The sequence below is a fragment of the Dreissena polymorpha genome, chromosome 6 (assembly GCF_020536995.1).
Source record: "Dreissena polymorpha isolate Duluth1 chromosome 6, UMN_Dpol_1.0, whole genome shotgun sequence".
NCBI classification, from domain to species: domain Eukaryota; kingdom Metazoa; phylum Mollusca; class Bivalvia; order Myida; family Dreissenidae; genus Dreissena; species Dreissena polymorpha.
Genome location: NC_068360.1, coordinates 62,986,064 through 63,001,314, shown reverse-complemented (window position 1 = coordinate 63,001,314; position 15,251 = coordinate 62,986,064). Strand labels below are relative to the sequence as shown.

The window sequence follows — 15,251 nt, the reverse complement described above, 5'->3', positions numbered from 1 at the left end:
CCATTTTTATTCTTGTAATTAGCTACTAAGGGAGCGATTTCGGAAAGATTCTTGTAATCAGCTAGGTAGGTTACTTTATTTTTTTTTATTGTCATCTGAAATACGAATGCAACATATTCATGACATACAATGCAATAACCAAGATCGCCATGGTGTAATGGATACGGTGTCCGCCTAGCGACCGGGAGGTCACGGGTTCGATCCCCACCGTGGTAGCGTTCTTTAGATCTCCCCCAAAGACACCAAGTACTAGTTTTAGGCACAGGAAACGCACTCGAGAGCGTTTATATAAGCCTTAGGCTTTCGATGCAATCGAGCTAAAATAAATAGGTTTAAACTAATAAACAAGAAGATATTATGCCCAGATAAACGAAAACATTCCAAGCAGACCTTTATTTTATGTGGGTGTTTTTTATGATAAATGATAGTACTTGAATGCATTCCGCATCACCTTGAGTATATGCGACGGACTTATTTATAAACAGTAGGCTTCATCAAATATGTGTTGATCATGTCGTGTTTTGTCATAAGTACTTTTGATCTTCAAGTTTGACCTTTCCGCCGTTGTTCTCGTGCGCGATAAATTATCTAGTTAGTAAACATTACTGTCATTTTAAAAGAATGCGCTTATTGAAGTGTAAGAGCGGGCAATTGTCCTTGAAAACACTGCTGTAAGTTGAACTTTGCCCTGTTAGTATGACTGTGGCTTTAATTTAGCCACGTCCTAAAACATTCTCATATAGGTGAACATTTGACCAATTTGTTTAAATGCACTGGGTAATTATATAAGGGATGAAACCAATTGTGTAACTAAGTTGTTGCGTGTTGCGTTTGACTCCTAACTTTGAATTTTACATTAACGGTAGCACATATAAAAGTCCGTCTGCCAAAATATAGGAACTTGATTCGGTTGTGGTTGTTATCTTAATGGAGAGTCAATCCGTTATTATGCGTATTTATCTATATGGATCACTAACATCGGATGATTGTATGCCCTAAATAATATTAATTTGAAATCATTTCAATTTAACTGACTGAATAATGTTTTCTACACATTATTGCCAAAGAGAATGTTTAGCCCTAGCCAACAATTGATTGCTTTTAATGTAGGCAGTGCCCTTACACCATTGAGGATATTTACGTCATAGAAAAACACAATTACAAAAGAGATCCATATGATAATGGTTGTGTCTTAATTTTGAAATCAAACTTTTTTATTTTGACATGGAAACCAACCATATACATAAACACTACCGAGTGAAGGTAAACATAAGACTAAGAGCAATGACATTTATATTTGAACGCAGTACAACACAAGTACCTCTTTTCACCGTTTGGTGCAGGATTCTAACGTAGCAAATTTCTAACGTAAGGTCAGGGTTAGCGTAAAGGTTGAATGAAATGGATGTAAAGATGATATTGATATGATTGTTTTAAGATTTTGTTTCATTGAACAAATCGCTGCACAATGTCTGGCAACGTCCTCACGCTCTGTTATTCCTCGATCTTCTACGTTTTCAGACACATGACCAGCTCAAGTTGTTCATGTCCAAATGATGCTCTAACGATTGTTGTTTTACATGATATAAATCGAAAAATACACTTCACAATTAACGAGATAAAAAAAATCTGACCCCAACCCCTTTTTCAACCTCCTCAACATTTTCCAGGCAAATGGTATAGCGCAACATCCGTCCCAAAGTCGGAGACAAGAAACAATTGGTATTAATGACAGATTTACGAGCGATCAAGGAGTGTAGCACGCAGTGTGGCTGCAGAAAGAACTGGTAAAATCTTATTAACATGTCATATATCATGTACGATTTTATTTATCTTATTAACTTCACGCAAGTTCACGGTCAACGTAATCATGTGGTTGGTAAATATGTAAAAATATGAGATGATTATAGGCAAAAACTGTGTCAGCATTCAGGTAGTGTGTCAAACGTTGTAACTGCTAGAAACAAAGGGTTGAATATAATTCCAAAGGAATATGTCTATTTTCATCATTTCAATACATACATACAAATTATGTAATCGTCAAGGTTAAGCGGTAAACTTAAACTGTCAAGGAATGAACAACGAACGAATAGACTGCAACATGGTAGGGCGGATAATACAATAATATCAAGGGAATTAGTTTTTCTTCTGTTTAAATTGTATGCTTAACATACTTTGCAATAAATGGTCAGGCTTTTTCGAATTTGTAAAGACGCAATACAGTTTACTATAAAGGGGCTTGAATTATCGGTATCAGTTTCAGATTTTTTAGACAGTAAAACAGGTAGTACATTTGATTTGTCGTTTTGACAAAAAAGACATATTTTTGTCAAAAAAAATAAAATAAGTTAACTACCTTTTACAATAAAACATTATGTTTTTTCCATTACAAAATTATTGTTATGATAAAAAAGTTTGATATATCGCACAAGAATTGTTGTTTCAACTCATTTAGTTACTGTTTTTTTGAAGTCGTTACGCCTAAACATTGGAATCATTTGTCGAAAATATCCAGAAAACGAGATTTTCAGTGTTCAGATTTTATGTTTAAGAGTATATATAGACGAGATATAAAGAGACAATATATATATATATATATATATATATATTATTAAAAAATAAAAGTACTTCCAGAAAATCAAAGCTGGAAGAGTTTGATACAATTTACATTACTGTTATTATGTACAGTCGAAAAACAATTAACATACATATCACATGCAAACTGTTTGGATCCACTGATCTGTTAAGTTTGATTCATACGACGTTTTGATGCATATATTTGTGCAGCTAATACAAGTTAACATGTGCCTTTCTGCGTAAAAAAATTCGTTAGGAATTTTATTAAATAAGAAACAACGATTGGTTTATTTTTCAAAGAGATCGTAAATTAATTTTGTGTAAATATATCACTTTAATATTTATTTATTTCGACAAAATAAATGTTGACATAAACATTTTTGGATTCGTTTTCAAACACCAACAAGTCACTGTCTAAAGGAAAAACACACTTCGTATGGCCTCAATGTGATCAATAACTTTCACCGTATAAAAAACACAACAGATCATGTACATAAGTTAAGAATGATACAATCAAAAGTATTGCACATGTTGGTTGGACATGAATAATGCAATTGGTTTTAACACGTGATTTTTGTGAAATATATGTTGTTGTTTTAAATTATCTAAATATGCTTATAAGCGTTACTGACTTACAAAATACGACAAATGTCGCGCCCGCCTTCACCCTTCAGATGTTTGCATTACTGATGTTATAGATAAAATCTTTAAATTATAGATAAGCATAAAATTTTATATGTATGTATTGTTATCCTTTATAAACTGTTATGAGTAACACTTACTAAAACTTGCATACATGATTGCTTTTTCTCGACCTACCGATTTTTAAATTAGGTAATTGAACGTTATTTGTATATGTTAGTACAAATAAATATTAACAATTGCGATGATAATTGACAGCGAATACTATCCTTGCTCAATATAAAAATTTCAAACAACATTCAAGCTGGAAACATTGTAGTCTATAATTATAACAAATAAACATCGCGTCAGTACATTAATTGTTGAAATATTATGATGTCTCGTGTGCAGTTGCGTGCTCAAAAACTGCCCTTGTAGCTAACTCAGACAAACATAAAATAAAACGATGCAATCGTTTTCAGTCAATGATTTCAAAGGTTGAGTCGAAACGCATTATTTAAACCAAAATAGTGTATAAACATGTATGCATCAAGCTCCAATGATAAAACATACATTTTCACAAGACATGTATCACAGTTAAAATCAAATATGGACATGCCAATAGCTTGAACATAAATAATTAATGGTTAGTAGAGACGCAATGTAAATCACTCGTATTATAAGATAACAGCTTAGCAAATAATGCATTAAAAAACATATGTGATTGTGTATATTTCATAATTCTTTTTTTATTTTTTATTAACAAAAAAGACAAAATGTTCAAAGTTTAAATAACGAAAGCAAAGGTACAAACGTGAGCAATGTAATTTAATGCTGGTTCATTCAGAAAAACAACAGTTTACACTTTTGTGTAAAGTGCAGTTTGTTCAACCTGCGTTAGGTGCACACTTTATAGTGTTGATGGTCTCGCAAATTTCGAACGATGAATCCTTGTCCGTGATAAATGTACCTGTGCCCGTTCGACACCAGATGTCTTCGTTGCAGTAAGGACATTGGCCGGTACAGTTCCTGCAGACTGCTTCGCAGTTAAATTCTAAATATATACATATATAATTTACATACTGTTAGCTACTGTTACTAATCTGTTGTATGTGTGCAGTAAAACTCAATGTGAGAGGTATCGTTTTTTTAATCGCAAGAAGTAGCAATATGAATACATGTTATAATACATGCTGACCATAATACATGTTTTAAGCATTCGTTCGTGTTTTCTGCTATTTCTTGTTGTTCTATTTTATAGTGTTAATGTAAAGTATGGACTAAGCAATCATTTTTAATGTGTATGACTCATCTGATATTCGGGTAATTTTATAATTTCTAAATGCAATGAAAACGATTTCCTCTACTTCCTCTTGATATGTTTTCAAAAATAATGAACGAGTTACTGAAAATAAAAAATAAACTGTAGGACCATACTGTTACACATAAGTAAGGGACTATTACAAATTAATCCATATGAAATACATTATTTATTGCCAGTAAATTACGGGCGAGCAAATTACTCACCTGACTGAACTTTCTTTTCGCAACATATGGGAAACTGAATCTCCGTCTCCTGTTCTATTGATTCATTTATAACATCCGTCAAGGCGCACGTGACCTTTTTTTTGCCTTTACGAATGTCGTCGCCCTTTATTTCGTCCTTACAGGCGATCCTATGTCCGTTAGTATCATTGAAAGTGCTTTCACAGTTGAACTGAGGTCCTACAAATACATGAATTCGCGGTATACGAATAACCTTACCTTAAAAAAAAACATATACTAACAATGATGCAAAGCTCAGCAGACAAGCTGGAAAAGTACACGATATCGCGTAAAGGAACTGACATTAAAAAATAATGACACAAATAAGCACAGGTTGGCAAATCAAAGTAATAAAATCATACACTCATATGAAAGTTTATTGTAAAAGATGATATAATATTTACTTTCAAACGAATACCAATTACATTAACCAATTCAATCGCCCCCTGTTTACCATCAAAGATATTGGTATGACCCACATTACCAGCTTGTATTGTAAGTAGAAAAGTAGCAGCGTATTACATCAATATTTATTGCTAGTAGGTGTACGAAATAATAAATAATCGGCATGTCTCATTCAATGTGATTAATTTCACAATAATTTGGTTAAACACTTCAGAAAAAGTTGGAAGCACAAAACTACTCCACATGTGCATCATGTCGTTTTAAATTATTTTTTCATGATATCTTATTTAAATCTGAAAAAATGGCAAGCCGTGGCCATTTTGAAAATTTCCGCCGTCTGTGTGTTTGCAGTCTAGCGAATCAAACATTGGTTCAAAGTTTTTGCATGGTACATCATTTAATTATTGCAAAATAAATAACTTAACATGGTCATAAATCTAGCGCGAACAGTGTGCCACATGTAAGAACAGTAAGTAGTTCCATTAGGTCAAGGTCATATTTTGAGTCAAATGGTCAAACTTCACAAGACCTTGTTGTCAGAATTGTACATTTTCAGCTCTAACTTAATATTGTAAGTAAATGTTTTAATATGGTGGTAAAATGGTATAACAAATTTTATGTTATGTTGTAAGAAAAATAAACTTTTTATCAGGTAAAGGTCATTAATGTGTTTTTTTTCACAGATAAGATACCCATATTGTTATAATAGAGTATCTTGGAAATCAGACACACCCAAACTATTAATGGGTGCCAATGTTCACATATATGATAAAGTTTGTTACATGAAAGAACTCGACATTTTGCCTTAAACCTAAGTGTCATACATTTAAATCAATGTCAAACATAGAATTATAAAAGACAAAAATTGATAATTAAAAGTGCTTGACAACCCCTTTACATATATTGACGAAGTATAAGTGTGATGCACGCAAGGACATGACCGCTAAATTAGTGGTCTAAATAATAGTTGGAGGTCATAGGTTAAAATATAACACTATTGTTTAGCTTTAGCTTATCATATTCATTGCATAATGTGTGTTGCAATTTACAATAATAACACAATATTGAATGTCTAGGAACGTAATATAAGTACGGACATTGAATTGTTCTTAAACAATTGTTTATTCATCAGTAATCTTAGGCTGAAATAGTAACGAAGTCAAGCAACATTTATGCAAACTATTGATGTTTTTGTAATGTTCAGTAAAACTGCATACAACGTGTAGATCACCATATAATAAACATGCAGCCTCGTGAATACCGCTATAGAAAATGAAAAAAAATATATACAAAAAAGTAAAGCAGCTGAGAGTCAGAAACAAAACAAGTGTCGAACTCATGATGTGGGAAAAATGAAAGTAAACATCGCTGTAATCAACTGCCTACCAAGCTTGGTTGACAAACAGGTGCTCACAAAGATGACGAAAACATGTTAACATAAAAAGGACCAAACACGCACGGTCCATATTATAAAATGATTTGTTTTCCTGAAAATGAAGAACGAATTTCCATATTATAAAAAAGCTATTTGAATTTGTTACTATGTTTCTTTATTTTTTTTGTCAGGTTCCTATTTGTTTTTAAGATTTTGCCCCTCGTGTGCCCCTTTAAAGGAAATATTCGCTTTAAAGTGTATGCCTTTTAATGCAGAGGTTACAGGCAAGAGGCTCGGCAATTTCGTTTCTGTTTCAATATATTTTTAGCATGTTCGATATATCCATAAGTGGGTCCTTCAAAATAAAAATATATTAAACAAACAAATTCGTTGAATTGATATATCCCGCATATATCTTTTCAACCATGAAGTTTCATCTTGATATCTTGCTTAGTATCTGAGATATAGCCCTACACAGTTACATCATACAAAACCAACAAAGGGCAATAGCTCTTATCTAAGAAGTGTAGGATTATGGTTCTTGTGCATGGAACGTCTCCTCATGTGATATCTATACACCCATGCAGTTTCGTGTTGAAATGATATATAGTTTCTGAGGTGTAGCCCTGACGGCCGGCCGGACTAAGCTATACCCTTACACCTTCGGCGAGAGATAATGAGAGGACAACTGCTACATGTACCATACAAATTAAAACGTTAATCTGTATCCTACGATTTAAACAGATTTATTGTTTGTGTGTTGCTTGTTTATTTTAATTTTTCTGGCGCTTGGTTATCATTTATATTTTAAAAATATCATAGAATGCTTTTTCTTTTATCCGTAGGATGTTTGTTAGTGGTTTTATTCACATTGACCATCTTCAACAGAAAGTTGTGGTCAGAATTATAACCAAGGGATACTTTTTTTAGAGAATGATTTAATTTTTAATGCGTTTACAAAGTGATCATCTATATTGAATAAAATAAATTTATATGATGAAAGAAGTTAAAATTAAATGTTTTATTTGTTGATATTGTGAATACAATTTAAATAATTATGATAACTGTCATGTCTTAATAATTATTTTACAAACAAAATGATATAAAAGTACTTATATCATCATCATCATCATCATCATCATCATCATCATCATCATCATCATCATCATCATCATCATCATCATCATCATCATCATCATCATCATCATCATCATCATCATCATCATCATCATCATCATCAACAACAACATCAACATCATCGTCATCATCTTCTTCTCCTTCTCCCTCCTACTTATTATCATCATCATCATCACCATCATCATTATCTGGTCATCAACATCATCATCGCCACCATCATAATTATCCGGTCACCAACATCATCCTCGTCACTATCGTAATAATTTCGTAAAACTAATTGTATTCATCATCATAATAATAGTCATCATCATTAACGAAATCATCATTATCATCATCACTTCCACCATAACCGGCATTACCATCATCATTATGATCATAAGTATGCTAATAATCATAATACCGTCAATTCTTGTTTTCTTGGTATCGGTCTCATACGCGTAGATATGCATCTTGTATGACTTGCAAACCCCGCTTACGCTACATCTTACCACAACGGATCCAGACGCGTTATTGGCAATCGGCGTTGACGCTCTGATACTCCACTCTGATATCAGACAAAAGCACACATTATATGGATAATTTCGCGTTCAAATGTACTTGTATGTACACCTAAGTTGGAACAATTAGTTTGATAACTTTTACGGCAATTATATCTGTGAATGTTGGGCATCAGCAAAAACGGCTGTACATAAAATTCAGAGCCTCACTTACTTAATTTTTTAAGTTTTAAGATTTTTTTATTAACACTGTTACCAATTTAGCATATAAACCACAGAATAGCATCTCTTAAATACTGGATTAAGATAGCAGAACGTTCACGGCATTGATTTTTAACTTGCACAATGACAGAAACTAGTTACTACAAATTCGCGTGGAAGTTTGTAGATACTAAGAAATAAAACAAGAACCTTGCAAACTCATCGCGAACGACGTGGAATACGTTACAAATCCTGTCATGGTTTTCAGTGTCAGAGTTATCTTCCCATTATTTGAGCACGTGGCCCTTGTGACGTAATCGGACTCGCATCGCATGACGAAACCAGTGTCAAGTTTGTTGCACAACATGTCCGACTGGAAATAATTTTAGAAGGATTTGTATAAAATTGCATCCAAGATATGCTAACGGGCCCAGCGTCGGTCTGTTGAATATTTATATGACACAATATAAATAATATCTCATTGTTATTCGCCACTCTTAATGATATGAGGATATCCTCTAGCAACTTGTTATGCAATCCAACGGCGATTTGAGTTTTTCAGCCTTTTCAAAGTGATTTTAATACGCTAAAAAACGGCTCCGATATTTGTCAATAATTATAGACCCATGTACATCCTTTCTAGTGTGACAAAATTACGTAAAGCCATATTGCAAAACAACGGTAACAAGCTGTTTGTAGCAAGCATTCACTACGCCACGGATATTTATCTTTCCGCGGGCATCATTTGGTTTGAAAAGTTTCAATAAGCCGTATTGATTTGTTGCTGAAGTACATCGTTTCCGGAAAAAAGCGTCACATTATGCAATGACCCAAAAAGCCATTGCATGTAGCCATTAAATTTTACTCAAGTAATAAAGAAGTTTTATTGTATCGTCCAGTTTCCCGAAATGACGCTGTCCTAATTCCACGACATTTTTTGTTTTGCCTCTGTTTGATACATAAGCGACAACCATTGACGTCATACCATAACATAGTGTACGCTACGCACAAATCGCTATAATTGTTGTTTGTCATGTGGAAAATAGCTGGTTTTAAAGGTAAGATATGGTGTATTGGTTTGCATTGATGTATTTTTTGTGTTGAACTTATAGCCAAACTTTTGAATACTTTACACCCAATTTGCTTCGTATATAAGATCGTGGGAAAATGCATCGGTGTCGTCTGCGAAAGCTAACTGTTTTCAGTCATAAGTCACGTGACTTTCATGTGACGAAACATCGTATAAATAGATTAATTTTCACTATGAAAAAGGTGTACGCGTTAAGTTTGATTTGAAGTCCGTATTTTTTTTTTGGGGGGGGGGGGGTTATGCTTAATTAAAAAGTAACTAGCAAGTGTTATTGTTTGTAATTGCGTGCTATGTTTAATACTTATTTTCATTTACTTATTACGATTTGTAGGTTCCACAAAAGAAGTATAAGTGCTATTCACCTACTCACCTGAACTCAGCATATGACAAGGTGTTACTGACAGGGGCCCCTATTAATACCACTGCCAGAGAGTATGGCATCCAAGAGACCTCACTGCGACACAGAATGAATTGGAGAGTGAATCCGGAGACAACACATTCTGGCCCACCACCTACATTCTCTCAGGAGGAAAAGGCGCACTTAACAGACCACCTTAAATTAATTGCAAGCTGTGGCTATGGGTACAGTCGGTCAGACGTTGTTGACATGGCTACCGAGTATGACATTTTCCTCGGAAAAGGAGACAAGGAGCATCCGCTGTCGCTTAAGTTGTTCAGGCTGTTCATGCAACGCTGGCCCGAGCTTAAATTGTTGAACCCCGTGGGCTTGAGATTCAACGTGCCAAAGCCACCAACACGGAAACTGTGTCAACATATTACACAGAACTTGGCCATATCCTTGACAAGTATGATCTAAAGAATAAGACACAGACCGGATATCGCCCCCTTGGTGAAAAAAGGTACCATGTGCCATTGAAATTAGAAGGCACACGGTACCTTTTTGCACCAATGGGGCGATATACAATATTGGCGAGAAAGGTTCATAGACTTCCCATACACCGCCTTCAGTAGTTGCAAGCTGCGAATCTAACCAGCTAGCAATAACATCTGCTTCAAGAACCCTGGTGACAGTCATTGATTGTTGAAATGCCATTGGAAATAGTTTTCCGTCATTCTTTATATTTCCAGAATTATGGGTAAAGTCGAAATTAATAGATGGCGTGGTCATGAAGTTGGTGTTACAGTCACTGAGTCCGGGTGGAGCAACACCTGCGTTAATACATACCTTAACGTTGTGCGGAAAAGCCGGTTCTGATTCTTTATGATGTTCATAAGTCTCACATTAATCAGGGGTTGATTGATTGGGCCAAGTCACATAACATCATCCTGTGTGTTCTGCCAGCACACACAAACCACGTGTTGCAGCCTCCTGATGTTGGCTGTTTTGGGCCATTCGAAAGGATCTACAGCTCTGCTTGTCACAAGTTCATGTGTGACAACTGTGGGCAAAGTATCACGAGGTTCAATGTGTGTGCACTTGAAAGTAAGGCATATGCACAAGCACTGTCACCAAATAATTTGTAGCATCCTTTCGCAAAACCGGCATCTAAATGATCCAAATGTTATAGATTCATCAATATTCAAGCAATCAGAGGCCCTACAACAAGAGACCAGTCCTCTAAACATCCAATCCTCAGGAAAAGAAGTCTCCCAATTTTTCTGCAACAAAGAAGCAAACATAAAATCCAAGAAACAACCAACAAAACAAGCGACAGTACCTCAGTTCAGTGGTCAGTGGCAAGGCTATAACTGAGGATGTCATGGCTCAGCGCATACAGGAGCATGACGATGACAAAACAGGAAAACAAAGTCCCAACAGTTGAACAACACTGAATAACCTGGCCCTTCTGGGATAATCAAAAGATTATCACCTGTCCCTGCTATCGATGAATCTCCAGAGGATGAGGCTTACACAGATGTTCGCTGTGTGTGCAATCAATTCTCTCCCAGTGCGGGCCGTCTGAGTACTTCGCTGGTGTTTGTGAAGTGGGTACGATGTTCTCAGTGTGGACACTGGGTACATCATATTTATTATACCAAAGGCAGAGTTGTAAGGAGAGGTGATGCGTTCATGTGTCCTCACTGTATAGGGGAGGAGTGAAATAATATAAAACATTTATCTATGTTCACCTGTTGAAAACATGTTGATGATTGCCATGAATAAAATTTAAAACCTCAATTAATTTCATGAATTTCAGATCCAGGTTGCTCAAAAGTGATAAAAATGTAGGTACAACAATCCTGAGTAAATGTTCCATGCTTTCAGTTACAGGAGTGATGTTTACATTGAAGTTAGGTAACCACTCGAAAGCGTGGTTTTAGGGCATTCTCAACAAATATGGCCACCGTTACATAGACGTAGATAATTTAATGTATCAACGTAATTTGGTTGATAACACAGTCAGTTGCTTTTAAAATGTGTTAATAGAAGGTTAATATGTACGGAAATAAAAAAATTAATTACCTAAATCGATATTGAGAACAACAAAACTTCAACAGACTGCTTAGACTGCAATATTGGTCACTCGATGATATATTACTGTTCATGTCAATAGTCGCCTTCAAATATGTTTCGAACACGTGTTCTATAGAGGAGAATGTAAGATACGAGTAGTCTTTTCCGATATTCAGATTATAAAACGTTTAATCTGAAATAATCAATCCTGCGTCTTCTACCTGCCCTATATTATTTAAATGAGCATTCTGTAATAAAGACTTTACAGTTGATATATATGCAGATGAATTTATGCTTTCCGCATTTGTCAGCATCTATTAAAATCCAATATCTTCAGCAAAACATGGATACAGTAAATAGGTGCATGGATGTTGTTTTTTAAAGCAATTTAATTAAAAATTCTATAAAACGTTGATTTCGAAATATCGCCTGGCATTTTATTCCCTATCTAAGTTAGTCAACCATCAAAACCATTAAAACTATATAAAATAAAAATAATATATAAATAAATTAAATAAATATAAATATATTAATAAAACAAGATGTGTTGTGGAACACTATGTCACCCCATATATTTTACCTTTGACCTTGAAGGATGACCTTGACCTTGATCTTTCACCACTGAAAATGTGCAGCTCCATGAGATACACGTGAATGCCAAATCTCAAGTTGCTATCATCAATATTGCAAAAGATATGTCCAATGTTAAAGTTTGACGCAAACCAACAAAGAAACAAACAAACAAACAAACAGACAGGGCAAAAAACAATATGTCCTCCATATAGAGTGGGGGACATAAATATATAAATATATAAAAGTTACTGAATATTTGATAGCCGGTGGAAATATTTCAGGCACATTAATTACAAAGTTACTTTTCCAAGAGATTTTTCGATTAAAAAAAATGCGCTATTTCCCACCGGTCGAAATTCGGCAAATATTTAACATTGAAATCAATGAACGAAATAAAACAGTTTTCTTGTTTTGCAAAAGCGTGGTTAAATGCCAAGTTGTTTATTTATGTTTATTTTTTTAAACATTTTTATTAATAAAAGGGCAAATATACTCATATATGAAGTGTATATGCTTTTTTCAACATATTTGGAACGACGACGATATTGTTTGAGAACATATGGCATTGTTATAGCTAAAGATAACATCTTTTTAAATTTCCTGGCTTTCCAAAGGAAGTAACTAACACTAACTTTTCAGCCACAAACAAACAAAAAATGAAAGAAAAACTATTGAATTTACGATGTATGTTTTTTAAAGATTGACATAATCCATCAAAACACAAGTCCCATAAATAAACCCGATAAACTTATCCGCCACCAAAACACATACACTAAAGTAGTTCGCCATTAAAGGTACAACTAGTAAGGACCAGAAGCATGTTCACCTTGTTCACATTACTAGGTGGATAATCGACCTCTGTTCTTGTCCACTCTGTATTGTTCCATTGACTCTTTACGTCCTCGTTTTGGGAGAAGTCGCACTCGAACACGATCCTCGAGCCGAGTAGAATGCTGACATCCGGACACTCAACTGATGAAAAAGAGCAGGTAATTGTGTTTAATTTGAATTGGTATTAAATGCATGTGCGTTTACTGTCGTCCAAGATTAGCCTGTGCAGTCAACATGCTGATTCGTCAAGAAGAGTATTTCTTTAAACAAAAATAAAATAAAAACGGAACGTGTCGTCCTTAATTAGCCAGTGCGGACTGCACCTGCTAATCTGGGCGACACTTTACGCACATGCAGTAAGCCCTGTTTTCATAGAGCGCGACTCATGTTTTCTGTCAATGTTTAAGAATTCATGCAGTTGTCATTTCCTCTTTATGATCTGAACATTCGAGCCAAGTGCAATGCATAATGAATAATGAAAAGGTACACGAGAATTGAAACGGCCACAAAATGAGGCTTAATAATTCGATTATCCGAAGGCTCTCATAGGCTCTGCACATCGGCTAAATGACCTAAACAATTGAGCGAAGTAGCATGAAAATTCGTGTAATGATATAGGAGATCTGGAGTGAACAGAACAATGTTAGATAAAGACGGACGGACGGACGGACGCAGGAACGTTCAAGATGCAGGTTTATTAAATTGAATTGATGTTCTATTTTATTGCTATTAACATTACAGGTACCACTGGATTTAATTACCCACAGGCTTTGCAACTGGCAATGCAAGGCTTGAACAATCGACCTTTTGCTCCGTAAACGTACACTATAATCAGTATGCCAAGCAGACGGTAATGTTATTTAAACAATACTCATAATGTATTAAACATTTGTTTCTCTAAGATCGCGGATTCGTTTCCCGGTCCGGCAGCACACAACGCATACTGAATTGTAATACACGGCAATTAACTTTACCTTAGAATCAAGTAGGACATGGTCAGTTACTGCTTACTTCATGTTCTGATTACAAAAATATGTGGCATATGGAAAGTTTTAGTGGAAACCGTTACTTAAGTTTTGTAAGTAAACGGAAAAGAGGGACTACATCAAAGTATTTTGTTATTGACATGAGATTCAGCGGTATTGTCATAATATATTTTCTACTTGCCTTTAGGTGCTTCAGTAGATAGTAGTTTTTCCTCTGAAACGATCGAAAATAAGGCCATATACTTTATTGCAAACATGTACATGTTTGCTTAAATTTTGCAAAATCATTTCATAGTTATATCTGCCCATGTTTCTTTATCATAACGCATGACAAATAACAAGAAATAATAATAACAGATACTGATAACATGTTTTAAATAAATGCATGTTTTTAAAAGGTTTAATAAAACCTTAAAGTCGCAAAATTACTCAAAATCAACATTTTTTTTGTACAATATTTCGTAAAATAAAGTTAACCCGCAAAAAAATCAGTGTTGCTTATTATATATTAAGATAAAAAATGCTCGTTTTGATTGTTTGTGTCACAATATATTCCATGTGAGTTTCCCTCGACGATATCCGAACAGTTAAGAGCAATCGCGAGATTGGCTTCGGAAGTACGACGTAGTTATCATAATCTAGTCAAGCCATATGCAGAGGCGGTAATCACGTGACAAACAAGATGGCGACGTCCATGCCGAGGCAGGTAATTTTCGTCGTTTTATACCCTGTATTACTTGTATTATTGTTTTTTATTACGCTCACTTTCCAGCCACAGTAGGATGAAAGTTACTGGCTTTTATTTCATAGTAATATCCGGTCTATATCTCGACTCTACTCAGTGCGAAATTTCTTAGCTGGATGACCTAATTAGGGCTCCACTAAAACAATTTGCGGGGAGTAAAGTCGAGATATCAAGCGAATTAAAATACGAAATAAACGCGTATCACCTTTTTACTGATATGGCTGGAAAGTGAGCGTCATTTAAAAAATAAAC

General features: G+C 34.7%; 1 protein-coding gene across 1 annotated transcript; it reads right to left on the bottom strand.

The window, feature by feature from the left end:
- Positions 1-2,734: 2,734 nt before the first annotated feature.
- LOC127835732 (uncharacterized) lies at positions 2,735-14,143 on the bottom strand. The gene is made up of 6 exons (XM_052362168.1): positions 14,140-14,143; positions 13,264-13,409; positions 8,569-8,731; positions 8,061-8,204; positions 4,726-4,923; positions 2,735-4,252 (listed from the first exon to the last, which is right to left on the bottom strand). Exons 1-6 carry the CDS (start codon positions 14,141-14,143, stop codon positions 4,086-4,088), a joined length of 822 nt encoding a protein of 273 aa, XP_052218128.1. The 3' UTR covers positions 2,735-4,085.
- Positions 14,144-15,251: the final 1,108 nt, after the last annotated feature.